Below are 15,986 nucleotides of genomic sequence, written 5' to 3' on the forward strand. Positions count from 1 at the left end.
TATAGCTATCTAAATCTTCCTATTTATACATATAGAACTGGCATATAATTGATTCTACCTCCTTATAACGTCCTCTCCAAAAAGACTTAAAGCTTATTACTAGTTTAAAAATTCTACATGAAAAACGATTTTCGAAATAATAATTATCCAAATTTAATTTATAAGTAAAGGTTTATAGTACCCCTCATATAAGATCCCCTTTAGAAAATAACTTTAATACTTACAACTAGTTTAAAAATATCCTTAATGAAATAAAATTCGAAAAAAAACCTATAATTGACCATACAATCCAACTCGTATATACCAAAAAATGAGGTTCTTTTAAAAGTTATTCTAAAATATGTGGCGTCCAGTAGGTTAGTATTCTAGTCTGGTGGTGGGTTCGATTCTCCAGTAGGTTAGTATTCTAGTCTGGTGGTGGGTTCGATTCCCACCTGAGACACTGGTTAGACCTGGTTCACACTGGGAATCTTTTGTTGAGAAACTTTTGATTTTGTGTGTGAGAGAAAGTTAGGAGGACCTATAATTATAGAGTTCATAAGTGTCATCAGTGCCATAGTATATTATGTGCCAAATTCCAGAATTGCAACCTGTAGTTTGATAGCTATACCGACCAACATCAGCACAAACCCAATATTACCATCCCCACTAAAGTGGTGTAGGGTATAAATATCCTCCATGTTTTCGGATGCAGCATAAGTTACTTCTCGGAAATAGAAAAAATTAGCCAAAATTTTTAAAAATATAAGAATCGTAATAAATTCAATACGAATACGATGTGTAGAAAACGTATTTATGTCGAAATTTAAAAATCTTAAATATTGACAAACGACACTATTGTGGCAAATGTGTGCCCTTACATACGAACATATCTATATTAAACCTCAATAACTCAACTGATTCATCAGATGAAGAAATATATCATTTATACTTAGTTTTAATAAAAAAACAATTCTTTTAAAATCTAGTATATGGATAAGAACAAATTTCTCTTGAATCAGTATTCTTTATCAGACGTTCTTTAAAGCTCTGTTTCGAACAGATCAAATATATTTTTTTTATTATAAAATCCATAATCATCTTTAAAATGAATTGTTTAATAAATCATGAACAGTTGGAACAAAAAGAAATAGAAAGAGTTCTTAAGGAACTTAATAAACAGTATAAAAAAGATATTAAACTACTGCTGTTGGGAACGGGGGAGTCGGGCAAATCGACTTTTATACGGCAAATGCGTATTCTATACGACAATGGCTTTAGTGATGAGGAGAGATTGCATCATATTAAATTGATATATGAAAATATTTTTAGTTCCATTAAAAATATGATTGAAGCCATGGAATTATTAAAAATTGATTATGAGAAAAGTGAAAATGCCACTGAAAATGTATTGCTCATTAAAAATGTTAAAGTCAATTACGATACCGACTTGAAAGATCCCTATTTGTCGGCAATCAAACAACTATGGAACGACGAGGGCATACAGAAATGCTATTTGCGACGCAATGAATACCAATTAAACGATTCGACTAAATACTATTTGGACGATATTGATCGTATTGCTTTGCCAGATTATATGCCAACGAATCAGGATATTTTAAGAGTTCGTATGGCGACCACTGGTCTAATTGATTATAATTTTGTTGTAAAAAATGTAAAGTTTCGTATAACAGATGTGGGAGGCCAACGATCGGAGCGTAGAAAATGGATGCATTGTTTTGATAACGTTAAGGCAATATTATTTTTAGTGGCCATTTCGGAATATGATCTAGTTCTCAAAGAAGATAAACATCGCAATCGTCTTAAGGAGTCGTTAAAAGTTTTCGAATCCGTTTCAACATTTTTCCAAAGCATTTCTATTATACTGTTTTTAAATAAAATTGATTTATTTGCTGAGAAAATTATGTACTCACATTTAGATGAGTTCTTTCCAGAATTTAAAGGACCTCGTTGTGATTACGAAGCGGCTCGAAAATTTATATTGGACATGTTTTTACAGGTTCGACCCAATATGTATTATCGTTATACCTGTGCCACAGATACCCAAAATATCGAAATGGTATTTACCGCTGTAAAGGATATCATTTTAAATACGAATTTGGACAAATTCGGACTTATGTAAAATAAAAACTTTAAATATCAACATCTTAAATATTTTATAAATAAGTCTTTTAAACATGTATGTACATATCAATTTAAATACTTTTATTTTGAATTAAATTTTTTTTATTTTTATTTTTCTATCAAGCTCCGCTAGAGGATAATTAGATGGAATTCCAAACAAATCAATGACAGAGTTGCATGGAGAAAAATTTCACCTTTTTAAACTTCAGAAGGGTATAGATAAATATCTCTGGAATTAATAATAATATCGGGATAAAATTCTGCAAGAATATGTTATACAAAACATAAATTTTTACATACATATGTATGTGCCTTTCTCGGATTGGCCCATTATCTGTTTATTATATATGCTTTCAAAATTAATAAAATTTACATTTCTATAAATATTTAGAGTTTTATAAACAAAAAAGTATCAGAAAGCCCCGTTTTAAAGATTTTCATTTAATCAGTATGCTGTGTGTTTGGTTATGTGCTTAAAGGTTTAATATTAAGGCTGAGTTTTTCTGATAAAGATAATCTTCATTCTTTGGTTAAACCTGGTTTAATATAGGTTTCGTGTTTTTCAATTATCAGTAAAGTTACATATTATCTTAGTTTAACTGAGTGTAATTGGCCAATTAAACTCAAGTTATAAGTGAGAAAACACAATTAACAAAAACAATAAAACAATGATTTCGGAAGAACAAAAACTAAATATTTTAAGTAAATTGCAATTTTCTGTTTTGTTTTATTTATTATTGTTTAAAATGCTTATTTTAAAATTTTCCATTTTACAAAAGTATTGTTGCAAAACACAGCTGTTCATTGCAAGTTAAGCCTAGTTTAACTGAGAAGTAAGAAACCCGCCCTAAAAGATTCAAAATAACTTATACATTTTCATTATAGGATCTAATATAAACTATTTTTATATTTATATGTTCAATACCATTAGAATGACGAAAAATTACCAGAAACTACCTTTTATACCCCACACCATTTTTGTGTTCTATACCCACCTTAAAGTTTACCAATCGGCTCAGAATTATTTTTTTGAGTCGATTTAGCTATGTCCGTCCGTCTGTTCATCCATCCATCCATGTTAACCTTGTAATCAAACTACAAATCGCAATTTTGAAGATAATTCAATGGAACTTGGTACATTATATTATATTGTCCCAGGAACGAAGCCTATTGAAAATGGTTAAAATCAGTCCATTATTTCACCTAGCCCCCATACATCTGAACCCGCGGAATAGGGCTTTTAAGTTCATAATTATACTCGTATGTCGACAAAAAGTTGCAAAACCAAGTTCTATACTAGCCTTGATGATCCTTATGAACTTTTTAATTATAGGGCCTCTTTTGACCCTAGCCCCTATTTAATTTGACTTAAGTATCCACAAAGGACTTAAATGTTTTATTATGAAAACTAATTCATATTTTACTTTTTGTAACAGGTGTAGAGTATTATAGGGTCAGCCTCGGCCAACTATAATTTCCTTTCTTGTTTTTCTATTTAATTTCAATTTATTTATTCTAATAACCTAGACAATATAAGCTATAATCGGTTATAAATTTCTACTTAGAAAAGTTTTCATTCAATCTATGTTCTGTATTCACTCCTTTAGATATTCATTGAAGAACTTAATGTACCAAAAATTTACTCTTATATTTATTCTATCGGAATCCTATATGTCTGATTTTATGTTTTATTTTATTGTAGAGAAATCATAAAGTACCTGTTGGAAAACGATATACCAAATAAATGTACTAAAAATTCTTTCCTACAGATTCTCATTCACTCACGATTTGGAATGTTTAATTTTATAGGTGCAATATTTATGGACCGATTTTGCTGAATTAAAATATCGATATTCTCACAAAAAAAAGAATAAACAAGTAGGAAAGTATAGTCGGGCATGGTCGACCATACAATAGCCTCACCATGAGTATATTTTTAAAATTTTTATTTTTTATAAAGAAACTTTTATAATTCCAATATATTTAAGCAATTTATTGATAAAAAATAAAATTTCTAAATGAGGCTTTATATACGTCAAATATGGTCCGATCCTCGGTAAATTTGGGAAAAGGATATATTTTTAAATAACAGTTTTGTTGAGTTTCATTGCGATACAAATGGTTACAAGTCAATTTTAGACGTTTAAGACAATTTTTGAAGGGGGGTTTGTATGGGGGCCGATCCTTACGAAAATCTGCAGTGTCATTTATACTTACATAAAACTTATTTGTGCCAATTTTTAGAGAGATAGTAGAATATTTGACGTAATTATGGCATAAAAAGTTCAAATCGGGAGGTACGGTTGTATCCGATTTCAACCATTTTCAATAGGCTTCGCCCCTGTACCAAACATGCTTGATCCAAATTTCATCAAATTATCTTGAAAATTGCGGCCTTTTCCTTGCGGTATACTTAAAAGTGGGTATTGGTCCAATATTTTTGTATGTCTTAATCGACTCAAAAAATGATTCTGAAAAATAAAACCTATTTGTGCAAATTTTTAGAGAGATAGTATAGTATTTGACGTAATTATGGCACAAAAAGTTCAAATCTGGAGGTACGGTTGTATCCGATTTCAACCATTTTCAATAGGCTTCGCCCCTGTACCAAACATGCTTGGTCCAAATTTCATCAAATTATCTTGAAAATTGCGGCCTGTACCTTGCGCACAAGTTTTAATCGACTCAAAAAATGATTCTGAATCGATCGGTATACTTAAAGGTATTGGACCAATATTTTTATATGACTTAATCGACTCAAAAAATGATTCTGAATCGATCGGTACACTTAAAGGTGGGTATTGGACCAATATTTTTGTATGTTACAAACATCAGCACAAACCCTCCCCACTATAGGGTATAATGTATATATGTAGAATGTATTCTGATCCCGGTTTTAATTTTAAATAGACGTATGTTGTATATGTTTATTAAGAAGAAATGGGATAAAATTGTCGATATGTTAAAAACTATTCTTTTTGTTGTTGTAAAGTTTTTTCACTTTCGCAAAAGAAGTGAATACCTTTATTGTAACACTCATGCATTCATTGGTTTATTATAAAATTTTTATATTTAAAACCTAAAGATTTCTATTAAAAACAATTTATACAGAACAAATTAATATGAAACAGTATTATAAATCAGTATTCTTTAATAAACGCTATCTACACGCTGTGCCTTAAAAAGCGGTCGTTCAATTTATATTGAAAAATTCTTCTAGAAATAATAATACTCTAAAATGGATTGTTGTATAAGTGAGGATATGAAGGCAAAACTGAAAATGCGAAAATTACTAAGGGAACTTAAAAAACAATACAAAAAAGATATCAAATTACTATTGTTAGGAACTGGCGAATCTGGAAAATCGACATTTACACGTCAAATGCGTATTATTTACGACAATGGCTACAGTGAAGATGAAAAAAAAAGTTACATAAAATTGATACATGAAAATATTTTCCAAGCCATACAGAATATGATAACAGCCATGGAAACTTTAAACATTGAATATGAGAAAATTGAAAATGCCACGAACTTTAAAACGCTCATTTCTTCTGTAAATCCAGGAACTAACACCTATTTAGAAGATCCCTATTTGACTGCAATTAAAGAACTTTGGAACGACAAGGGTATACAGGAATGCTATCTGCGACGTAATGAATATCAACTAAACGATTCGACTAAATACTATTTAGATGATATTGATCGAATTGCTTTGCCAGATTATATGCCAACGGAACAGGATATTTTGAGAGTACGTATAGCAACCACTGGTCTAATTCAGCACATGTTTCGGGTAAGCAATGTAACATTTCGCCTGATAGACGTAGGTGGACAACGATCCGAGAGAAGAAAATGGATTCATTGTTTTGATAATGTTAAAGCTATAATATTTTTAGTTGCTATTTCGGAATATGATCAGGTTCTAAAGGAAAACGAAGAACGTAATCGCCTAAAAGAATCCAAATCGATTTTCGAATCAATTTCGAAATTTTTTGAAAACACACCGATTATAATGTTTTTAAATAAAACCGATTTACTGGATGAGAAAATTAAACGCTCACATTTGGATGAGTATTTTCCGGAGTTTAAGGGAAAACGTGGTGATAGCAAAGATGCTCGTGAATTTATTTTGAATATGTTTTTAAAAATTCGTCCCTTAATGTATTCGCATTTCACCTGTGCTACAGATACGGAAAATATTAGGGTGGTATTCACTGCAGTAAAAGATATTATTTTAACTACGAATTTAAATAATTTTGGACTAGTTTAAAACAAAATATTGATTCAATTTATTTGTTTTAAAATGTTAACTTTATTTTTAATTAATTGTATTATATACATTTTTTTAGAAGTAAAACTATATATAATAAATAAAACTATACATAATAAAACACAACATTAAAATATTTTAATAAATTATTATTGTTATTTATACTTTGTGGCGAAAAATATTTTTATAATTAGATTTTACAAATAATTCAGTAGTATATATCTAAAAGATATTATTACTAAATAAATACTTATAATAAATATCGAAACTAATATTTTAACAAAAGCTTTTCTCTAAAACATGCAACAGGGTGGCCCCGTTTGTACGAAGGAAAAATAAGGTGTCGATGTTCCCGACTAAAATTAAAGTTTAATTGATTACAATATAGCGTTTTGACGAGCTGGATAAAAAGGTCCTTTTTTGAAGTTTTTATGATTTTATAAAATTTTGGTAGACATAGAAACCGTTATTTACAAGGCAAGCCCAGATGTATGTTAATATTTCAGTTAAACTGAAAAATTGATAATATAATGAAACCATTAAGTGTTATATATCATTGTAAAGCTAAAGAAATAAAGCGTATGTTGATGTACATATTATGTACGTAAGATAAATATAGCTAGCAGAAAACCTGGGACAAAATAGAGTTTAAAATATTTAAATAATATACAAAACATCACGAATAGGGTTTTTTTTGCCAAAAATGTAAAAAAACTATAAAAACCTTAAAAAGGAACTTTTTATGATCCAGCTAAGGTTTATTACGCACATTTTCCATACAATAAACTATCAATAACTTTATTAAGCATATATGAATATTCCGCATATTCATTAAAATTTTACCAAAAATAAGAAAAAACAAGACCATATAATACCCTACACCACGAGTATATTTTTAAATTTTTTTATAAAGAAACTTTTATGTTAAATATTACCATAATTCTAAAATATTTAAGCAATTTATTGATAAAAAGAACTAAAATTTCTAAATGAGGCTTTATATAGGTCAAATATGGGCCGATCCTCGGTAAATTTGGGAAAAGGATATATTTTTAAATAACAGTTTTGTTGAGTTTCACTGCGATACAAATGGTTACAAGTAAATTTTAGACGTTTAAGATATTTTTATGGGGGCCGATCCTTACGAAAATCTGCAGTGTCATTTATACTTATACAAAACTTATTTGTGCAAATTTTTAGAGAGATAATTGAATATTTGACGTAATTATGGAATACAAAGTTCAAATCGGGAGGTACGGTTGTATGGGGGCTAGGTAAAATAATGGACCGATTTCAACCATTTTCAATAGGCTTCGTCCCTGTGCCAAAAAAACATGCTTGGTCCAAATTTCATCAAATTATCTTGAAAATTGCGGCTTGTACCTTGCGCACAAGGTTTACATGGACAGCTAGCCAGCCGCACAGACGGACTATAGTGGTGTAGGATATAAAAAACAGTTAGCGTCATACTCTGTTAGCTCTTCTGTTTTTTTTTTACATGATCCACATTATGAATAATATCATTATTTCTATAAATAATCAAAATAAAAATTTATAAATTCTTTGTTTATTTCTTGAAAACCACAAAAAATAAGTACATGTTATAAACAATAATACAATGTATGTATAAGGATTTTTATATAAATGTCTCGAATGACTAATTGGAGCTTTAATAAAAGTTTAAAATTTAAATTAATTCATAATGTAGTTAAACTTTAAATACATTATGAAGGCGCCAGAAGTTTAAGTTCATTCTTAAAAACCATTTATCCAAAATTTTGTTATGGTTAACAAAATAATAATAATTTTTAATTATTAGTTTTAATTATTTCCTAAAAAATATTTAAATTTTTAAAGAAAAAATCGAATTTTTTCAATAAACGCTGAATTATAATTCTCTCTTCTTTTTAATGTGGTTTGTCGAGTGCGGTTCTAGTTGTAATCATGCTATCACATTTCTACTACACTTCTATACAACTCTGTTAATACGGCACATTCTCTCAGTAATTTTCTTGTTGTGCAAATTTAGTGTAAATCATATATGAAGGAAAGAACAAAAAATAAAAATTTAAATACCCAGCAAAAAGTTACATGACAAAGATGCTGTTTAATCAGAGGTGCAAGTGATGACGAAGTGGTTCGATTTAGGTGAAACATGCATGATTTTAACATTGGCGTGTCATTGGCGATCATGTGTTTATGCAACTATTTAAAAGAAACGGGTACCCATCCGAATGCATGTATAGAACCAATGCATGTTCAATGATTTTGATACGATGTTTCATAAGTGAAAAAAATGTTGTTTTTTTTCCGCATTGTAGATGACAAATTAAATGAATTCGTGGGACTAATGAAAATATATAATAAAAAGAACTCTTTGGGCTTATTTTCAGTGCTTTAAATAGATTAAAGTTATTTTTTTATTTAACAAAAATTTATCCATTTTTTGTTGAGAAGAAGAATGTAAATTGTATAATATATCTAATTTACTCCTGCATTTATATATAGTACTACTTGTAATAATTTGTATTTATAGTAGTCTTTGTAGTTAAATAATTTGTTTATTTAATTTTTAATTTTCATATTCAGTCTGTTCAATAAATTTATCACAATATTTTTTTACATTTTAAGTTCATTTTATAGCATATTACTGTTAAAATGAATAATAGGTATAAAGTTTTAGAAAGTGTACATTTAATTTTTTAGTTTGGCATTTTTCCGTTCTCTGTAAGAGACCGCCAACACTGATGGGAACATCCATATTTTCGTATTTCAAAATCTTCAAGAGGGAGTTGCAGCACTGTACAGATGGACCAAACTCTAGGAACCATATTCTCAATTTTTCCCGTAGGGGTTGTGAAAAATTTTGGGTAGACTCGTGATCCTCATTATAAACGGACTGGTCTGCTTGGTTTGAAGATGAAAGATTCCTTACCTGATATAACTTTAAGTTTAGAAAAAATTCTATTTTTTTCATTTCTTATTTGGCGTTTGAATGTTCTTTTTGAACTCATATTATTTACCTTAAATAGATATTTTTAACCACTGTTTAAACTTTTTAAATAATTGTTTTTTAACTCTTTTTTTATTTTAAATTTTACTTTTAACTCTTTTTTTATTTCAAATTTTACTTTTTAACACTTCAGCCATTAATTTGCGCTTCTTCTTTTTTGAACAAAAAATATAGAGAATACGTTTACAAAATACTAAGTAGTCGTACTTCTTTATAAATCTTCACAAGTAATCGTGTTTTACTTACAAACAAAATTATTAAAAATTAAAATAAGTTGTAATTAAATAATTTTCCAACATTCCATATTGTTGATATATTGTTGATTTTTACTTTTGTTATACTTTTATAAATTAAAAATATATTATTATTAATTTATAAATGTGGTTACTCGAATACATCAAGTATTTTATATCCATCACTATTTACAGAACAATCAGTGTTATCAACTATCAATACATTAAAAACAAAAACAAATATTGTAGACAATATATTATAAAAAATAACTGAAAATCTAACTCCTTTAAAGAAGATAATATTTTAGACATAATGAATATAAAAATCAGTTAAATAATTTTAAATAGTATTGAACCAAAGTATTAACTCCTCTGTTGCATTATACAAACTTAGTTAGTTAGTTAACAACACTGTTTTATATTTATTGATTTCTTTCATACATATATTTTTTTGTAAATAATCAAAATTTAAAAAACAAATTCTATTAGAAAAGATTTAAAAAATGTTGGTTTTCATATTTGCATTTACATAAATTAAACTTTCTTGAGAAATAAAATTCTTATTTATAAAATTCATGATTTAAAGTTGTATAGTTGACAGATTTTCCAGTTTTTTAAATCACTTCATTTATGACAATTTAATTTAACATTTTGGAAGGCATTTAGCATAGCTTTAATTGAACGATTACTTAAAAAGTCATGAAAATGACGTTCGCTTTGAACCACTTCCATTTTTTTTTGCTGGGTATAAATGTAAACTAATTAAAAATAAGTGTAGTGCAAAGATAAATATTAAAATGAAGGTGTGTGTAAAAGTGCGTTTATGTAACAATAAGCATAAATAATTAAATTTTTATTGTTTTTTTTTCTCTGCTATTTTTAGCTACAAGTGAGTCGTCAATTGACGGACGAACTTAAGCAAAAGCAGGTGAGTTGCAAAAATACACAAACTAAATTAATTAATTTGGAAAATAATAATTCTCTTTTATTTAATGCTTGTAGACTATAACAAATAGTCTAATAAATAAAATATTATATTCAAAAAGATTGCTGGTCGATCATGTTGAAGCGTTAGAGCAATGTATGCTTTTTATGCAAGATACTCCTTTACCGACAACCGCAGCAGCAGCAGCTAGTAAAAGTCATGATAAATGCGATGGCAAAGACAAGTGCATTAATAAGCAACAGGAAATATGTTGGCCAGAAATATTTACTGCACGCAATGCTTGTATCTTATTGGGTAGTACTATTTTGGAGCATCTTATAACACCACGTGCTTTTCGTTTAACTTTAATACCCTCCTTTATCGTGACCGGAGGCTTTAGTGCCTTGTATGTGGTAAAGAATGTATTTGGTTTTCGCAATAAATACGTTGAAAGAGAGCTAGAGAATCTCATAAGAACAATTGATGAATTTGGAAATTGTATACGTCGTAATATGACCTATTTCAATGAGATTATAATCATGAAACAGCATGAGTTAATAGAGTAAGTATTTGTAGGTATAAGGGGCTATTAAAATGGCCTTATTTACAAAATTTTCTTTATGTTTTAGATCACGTCAAATAGAACGTGCATGGGATTGCATTACAGCTGCCAAAGAGGTAACAGAGATACTATTTGAAGCTACCCGTAAATTAGAAACCCAATATCCTATACCAGCACGATTTTCCCAGTATTATGCTCCAATGGAAGATTTAAAAGAATGCGAATATTTCAAGAACAATGTCACCGATTACAGTCCTAAGCACATAAAAGTAAGTGTATCAGTTTAATTAATTTTCAAATACATTATCACCCATTAAAGGAAAACAAGTATTGCGTAAGATATTATTCAAAATGAAAAAAATATCTTGTGCTTAGTATAATTTTAATTTTCAAGATTTAAGTATTTTAAAAAATTGAGCTTTGAATAGGTCTGTTATTTCCTTATCATAATTTATGTACTGAAAATTACAAAAATGCAGATTTTCTCATTTAAAAAATATAACAATAATATTCTGACGATATATACAAAGTAATATTTTGATGTCGGGATTATTCGTGTTGAATAAGATCTTGATATAAAATAAAAATTAAAAATTAATATTACATTCTTTTGATAATTTAATTAAAATGTAATTAAAAATATACAGCTTAATAAAATAAGGAGCTAGAAGTGAAAAGTTAATAGTAAAATTAGTGAAAAGCAGGAATATGAAAAGGTTTATAAGAATAACATTAACGTGAAAAATATTTTTGATTTAGTTTGCCAATTAGAAATTGAATAATTTTTTTCTGTAAAAAGGCATTGGATTATTAAATTCCATGATCATTTAAAGAGAAGGAACTATTAAATATATTTGGAAATAAAATAATACAATTTAGAAAACTGATTTCATACGACTTAAGGACATTTGAAGATTATGAGCTATATATAAGTTTTTGCGGGCTAAACTTTTCATTATTTAAATTTATCGCTTAAATGGTTACATCAAAAATCTTACGACCATTATGCTTTATATTTATAACGTCTATTTTTTTAGGATTTTCATAATATCTTCGCCTACGTACAATCCCAGTTCCTTTTACGTTTAGCCTTAACCATATCGACGAAACCATCCTTGAGTCAACTTCATACAGAATTAGAAAAAATCGACTGCCTTATACGACAGCTAGTTCTCGAAGAAGAAAATCACTTTAAAAATCTAGCCATCGAACTGAACAAAAAGAAATCTTTAGAATTGGAAGCATTAAATGCCAATAAATTAGTTAAAACACGTAATGATCCCATAGGTGTGCTACAGGATTCATCGCTTAAACTGAGTGCCTGTATGGTGGCGATGGCTGGTGAATGTCAAGCCTTAGATATCACTTTACAACGCCTTACCGAAACAGAAAATGAAAAGAAAGACAATACTAAACAATTGGTGGAAGTGGCCAATAATATGCGTTCCATTGAAAATGCCTTAACGGTGTGTTTCGATGACTTCCAAAGGCTAATGTTGGTATATAATAAGTTTCTTAATAGTAAACTAGATTTAAAAGATACACATAGTGAAAAAAGTGAAAATAAATCTCAAGCTACTGATGATGAGTTTCCAGAAAGCTTTCTAAGGGTTGAAATCTCTCAAAATCCTAATGACATGGAGAAACGAGACGATTTCTATGCTTACATGTTCGATGAACAGCAAGCTAAAGCCGAAAGGGAACAATTAGAGAAGGAGGAACGTGAGCGACACAATGAAGAGTTGGAAATTTTAAATTTTGAAAAACGCATCACTAAAGGAAAATTCCGACCTGTACTTAAGCAGCTAAAAGATCGTATTGATCCCATAAGACAAGTGATGCTTGAAAAAGAACGTGAAGTTCTAGCCTCTAAGGGTATAAATGTTGATGAATTATTTGCAAAAGAAGTTGATGAAGACGAAGAAGATGATGATGCGGATAAGGAACACGACAGTTCGATTGTATTTAAGGAGGCCTTTGATGACAGCGATGATAGTGAGGGTAGTGCTGATTTGGAATATGAAAGGCGAACTAAAAAACTTAAAGAACGTGATAATTTTGCTGAAATGCGCAACTTTTTGGCACAAAAACAAAACATCAATTTATTTAAATTGGAAGCACCGCCAGCAGCTTCAAATGCTTTGGGTGATGAGGATATTCTGGAGAGTGAATGTTAAAAAGTGGTCTGTTATTGTTATTTTTATCATAAAGACCTTATTTCCTTTTTTTCTTTTGGTAAAAAGTACATATTATTTAAATAATTTTTTTATTAAGAACAAGTAATTTGTACAATAAAGTGATACATTTTAGAAGTTTAGTCCAGTTTAATAAAATTATTCTGGTAAATTTTCTAAAATTTGTTTATAATTTTGTATCGAATTTTTGATACTATTAAAAAAATTGAAAGTGTTTTATTTTATAGCATAATATTTATATTAACTGTAAAAATTGCTTAATTAATTGTTCCACAATTTTGCCTAAACTATTGTACTAATGCATTTTATTTATATGTTTTTTGTACATTAAATATTAAAATATTTATTTCAATAAAATAAACCAGCAATTCATTGGTAATTTGCACAAATAAACATTTTAAAATGAAAACTCTTATTTTTAAAAGAAAATGCAAAAGGAAAATTTTAAAAGAAACTTATTTAATAAGAAGCTTCATAGAATTTTGTTAATAAAAGTACATAGTATGTAAAACTTTAGTTTATTTATCAAACATAAACTTGATATGTAACTTTCAATTAATTTTTATCTTAACTACTGATAAGATTAATATTTTATCTAGACGTGTTATAATTAATAGAGAATGAAATACGTAAAAGAATAATACATTACTTTTATCGGACTGTTAACACTCTATTTACGGCTCAATTTTGTATGACAAACTTACAGTAACCACATCATTTTTGCAACGCAACTGAAGTGGCAACTAATCGGCCATTTAGTATTTATTTGTTAATTATTTAATAATTTACTTTTTAACCCTAAATATTCAGTTTGAAAATAATTAAAAATCTACATTTACACATAAATTTGTTGTTATCTGTCCTTTTTCCTGCAAACCCTTTTTCAATCTCATATAATAATAACATAAGTAAAGTTAGCTTGGAAGTTTTGCCAATTGGATAAACTATAGAAAGAGCTGTAAGTGAATTTTAATCTCCCTATAAAAAAAGAAATGACTAATTCCCTTTATTAAACCTAGTAGACTACAAAATCCCCTCAGTTTCCCCCAGTTCGTCATGGATCACTCTCTCCAGTCATTTCAACTTAAGATTCTGTATTATAAAACAGTGACAACCATCTGTAGTTTCTTTACTTTTTCACTTACTGACAATGGTCCTAATTGCGGAATGTCTCGTTAAATGTCTATCAAATAAAAGCCAATCGTACCCAGTTGAAAATTTTAATAGAACCGTTTTCAAAATTATATATAAATAACCAGGGCAAAGATTTCTATACAAATGCATGTTTGTAGTCAGTAACTCAAAATAACTTTTAACTAGTTTTCTTTTCGAATCAAAGAATTTGCTACAAAACGGCATCGATTTGTTGTTGCATGTTATGTTTTTAATGCATAAATTGCACATTTTGCTTTAAATTGCATATATTTTGCATATTTCCAACATTTTTATAGCATATTTTGCATATTTTTTTAATTTTTCTAAATCAAATTGTTTTGTTTTCTCCGTATTTCATATTTTTTATGTCCTTTTGTGTGTCCATATAAAAAGATAACTTGGTGATTCTTACATCACTCTCACGTCCATAATTCACTTAAAAACATTACCAAACGATAAAATTCTTAAGAAACATAATTTATAAAAAGCTTTCCACTTTTGGATATTAAATATATATAAATTTGTTTCTTAGTCTTTATATATGTCATTCCCGATGTCGTGGTTCCGTTAAAGTGGTATTATAGTACATAAAGGAGTCCTTAAAAACCTGTATATTTGTTGTCGAAAACTTAAGATCTGAACACTATTAATATGTACCTTCACAAAGAAATATTTTTTGGTGCAGACTTTTCACATTTTTAGTGCATGCAAATCCTTGCCCTTTTTTTTCTCGTTTTCTTTAACAATTTTCTCTCTACTTACTAGGAAATATTGCTTGAATTTACCCTGGAAAGTTTTTATATGCTCTCATGTTGGTTTTCTTTTTAAAATAAATGTAAAAATGACAATTTTTTTTTAGTACAGGATAACGTCCTTGTTGTTCAGACTGAGACCTGCATATCTGATGTGTAATGGAGCAATCCCAATATACTTACTTGAGTTATATGTACTTGTGTTTTATTTTATTTACCACATAAAAAACGATAGTATCAATACCTTTGCTTACCCATTAATTATACATTTATACATTGTTAATTATATAGTTAAAAGCTATTTTATGACTCTTATAAATTGTATAAATATTTTTATTTTTTTACATTTATTAAATAGTATTAATCATTAATTGCTTCTGAAAGGGACCTTATGTGTATTTGTTTATATTTTTAATCTTACTGGCTGGGGAGCCTGAATGAATAAATATATGTAACAAATTAATAAATATATATTAAGCATATATCAACCTTTATAATATTTTTAAGGCGTATATTTTACTATGTAATATTGTTATTTTGGCCAAAGTGGCTTTATATTACTGAATAAATAAATAAATAAATAAATAAATAAATAAATAAATAAATAATAACTTACCATGATCAAGTAGACATATTTTTATGATTGACGTGCGATATTCTGACTAACGAAAACTCAGGATCTTAATAGTTTCCTAGCCACTACATCAAATGTTCAATAAATAGGTGTCAATAAAGAAGAAAAAAAAACACCACA

At 28.3% G+C, this 15,986-nt stretch overlaps 3 protein-coding genes and 1 long non-coding RNA gene across 4 annotated transcripts; 3 read left to right on the top strand and 1 right to left on the bottom strand.

The window, feature by feature from the left end:
* Positions 1-991: 991 nt before the first annotated feature.
* Positions 992-2,508, top strand: LOC111689467 (guanine nucleotide-binding protein subunit alpha-11-like). Its single transcript, XM_046950430.1, has 2 exons — positions 992-2,179; positions 2,249-2,508. Exon 1 carries the CDS (start codon positions 1,088-1,090, stop codon positions 2,120-2,122), a length of 1,035 nt encoding a protein of 344 aa, XP_046806386.1. The 5' UTR covers positions 992-1,087; the 3' UTR covers positions 2,123-2,179; positions 2,249-2,508.
* Positions 2,509-5,097: 2,589 nt separating this feature from the next.
* Positions 5,098-6,493, top strand: LOC111689375 (guanine nucleotide-binding protein subunit alpha-11-like). Its single transcript, XM_023451849.2, has one exon. It carries the CDS (start codon positions 5,363-5,365, stop codon positions 6,395-6,397), a length of 1,035 nt encoding a protein of 344 aa, XP_023307617.1. The 5' UTR covers positions 5,098-5,362; the 3' UTR covers positions 6,398-6,493.
* A 2,280-nt stretch (positions 6,494-8,773) lies between these two features.
* On the bottom strand, positions 8,774-10,105 carry LOC124419523. The gene is made up of 2 exons (XR_006940667.1): positions 9,421-10,105; positions 8,774-9,341 (listed from the first exon to the last, which is right to left on the bottom strand). It is a non-coding gene; the product is annotated as an uncharacterized LOC124419523 (long non-coding RNA).
* A 128-nt stretch (positions 10,106-10,233) lies between these two features.
* LOC111689477 lies at positions 10,234-14,163 on the top strand. The gene is made up of 5 exons (XM_023451952.2): positions 10,234-10,446; positions 10,527-10,571; positions 10,646-11,130; positions 11,198-11,399; positions 12,168-14,163. The coding sequence occupies exons 1-5, from the start codon at positions 10,441-10,443 to the stop codon at positions 13,305-13,307; spliced, it is 1,878 nt and encodes a 625-aa protein (XP_023307720.2). The 5' UTR covers positions 10,234-10,440; the 3' UTR covers positions 13,308-14,163.
* Positions 14,164-15,986: the final 1,823 nt, after the last annotated feature.

Source organism: Lucilia cuprina, chromosome 4 (assembly GCF_022045245.1).
Source record: "Lucilia cuprina isolate Lc7/37 chromosome 4, ASM2204524v1, whole genome shotgun sequence".
NCBI lineage: Eukaryota > Metazoa > Arthropoda > Insecta > Diptera > Calliphoridae > Lucilia > Lucilia cuprina.

Excerpts from the sequence above, each read along its gene's own strand:
- LOC111689375 (XM_023451849.2), top strand. The coding sequence starts at position 5,363 with ATGGATTGTTGTATAAGTGAGGATATGAAGGCAAAACTGAAAATGCGA.
- LOC111689477 (XM_023451952.2), top strand. Across the intron at positions 11,131-11,197 it reads AAACAGCATGAGTTAATAGA|ATCACGTCAAATAGAACGTG; the intron begins GTAAGTATTTGT and ends TTTATGTTTTAG. Across the intron at positions 11,400-12,167 it reads ACAGTCCTAAGCACATAAAA|GATTTTCATAATATCTTCGC; the intron begins GTAAGTGTATCA and ends CTATTTTTTTAG.
- LOC111689467 (XM_046950430.1), top strand. The coding sequence starts at position 1,088 with ATGAATTGTTTAATAAATCATGAACAGTTGGAACAAAAAGAAATAGAA.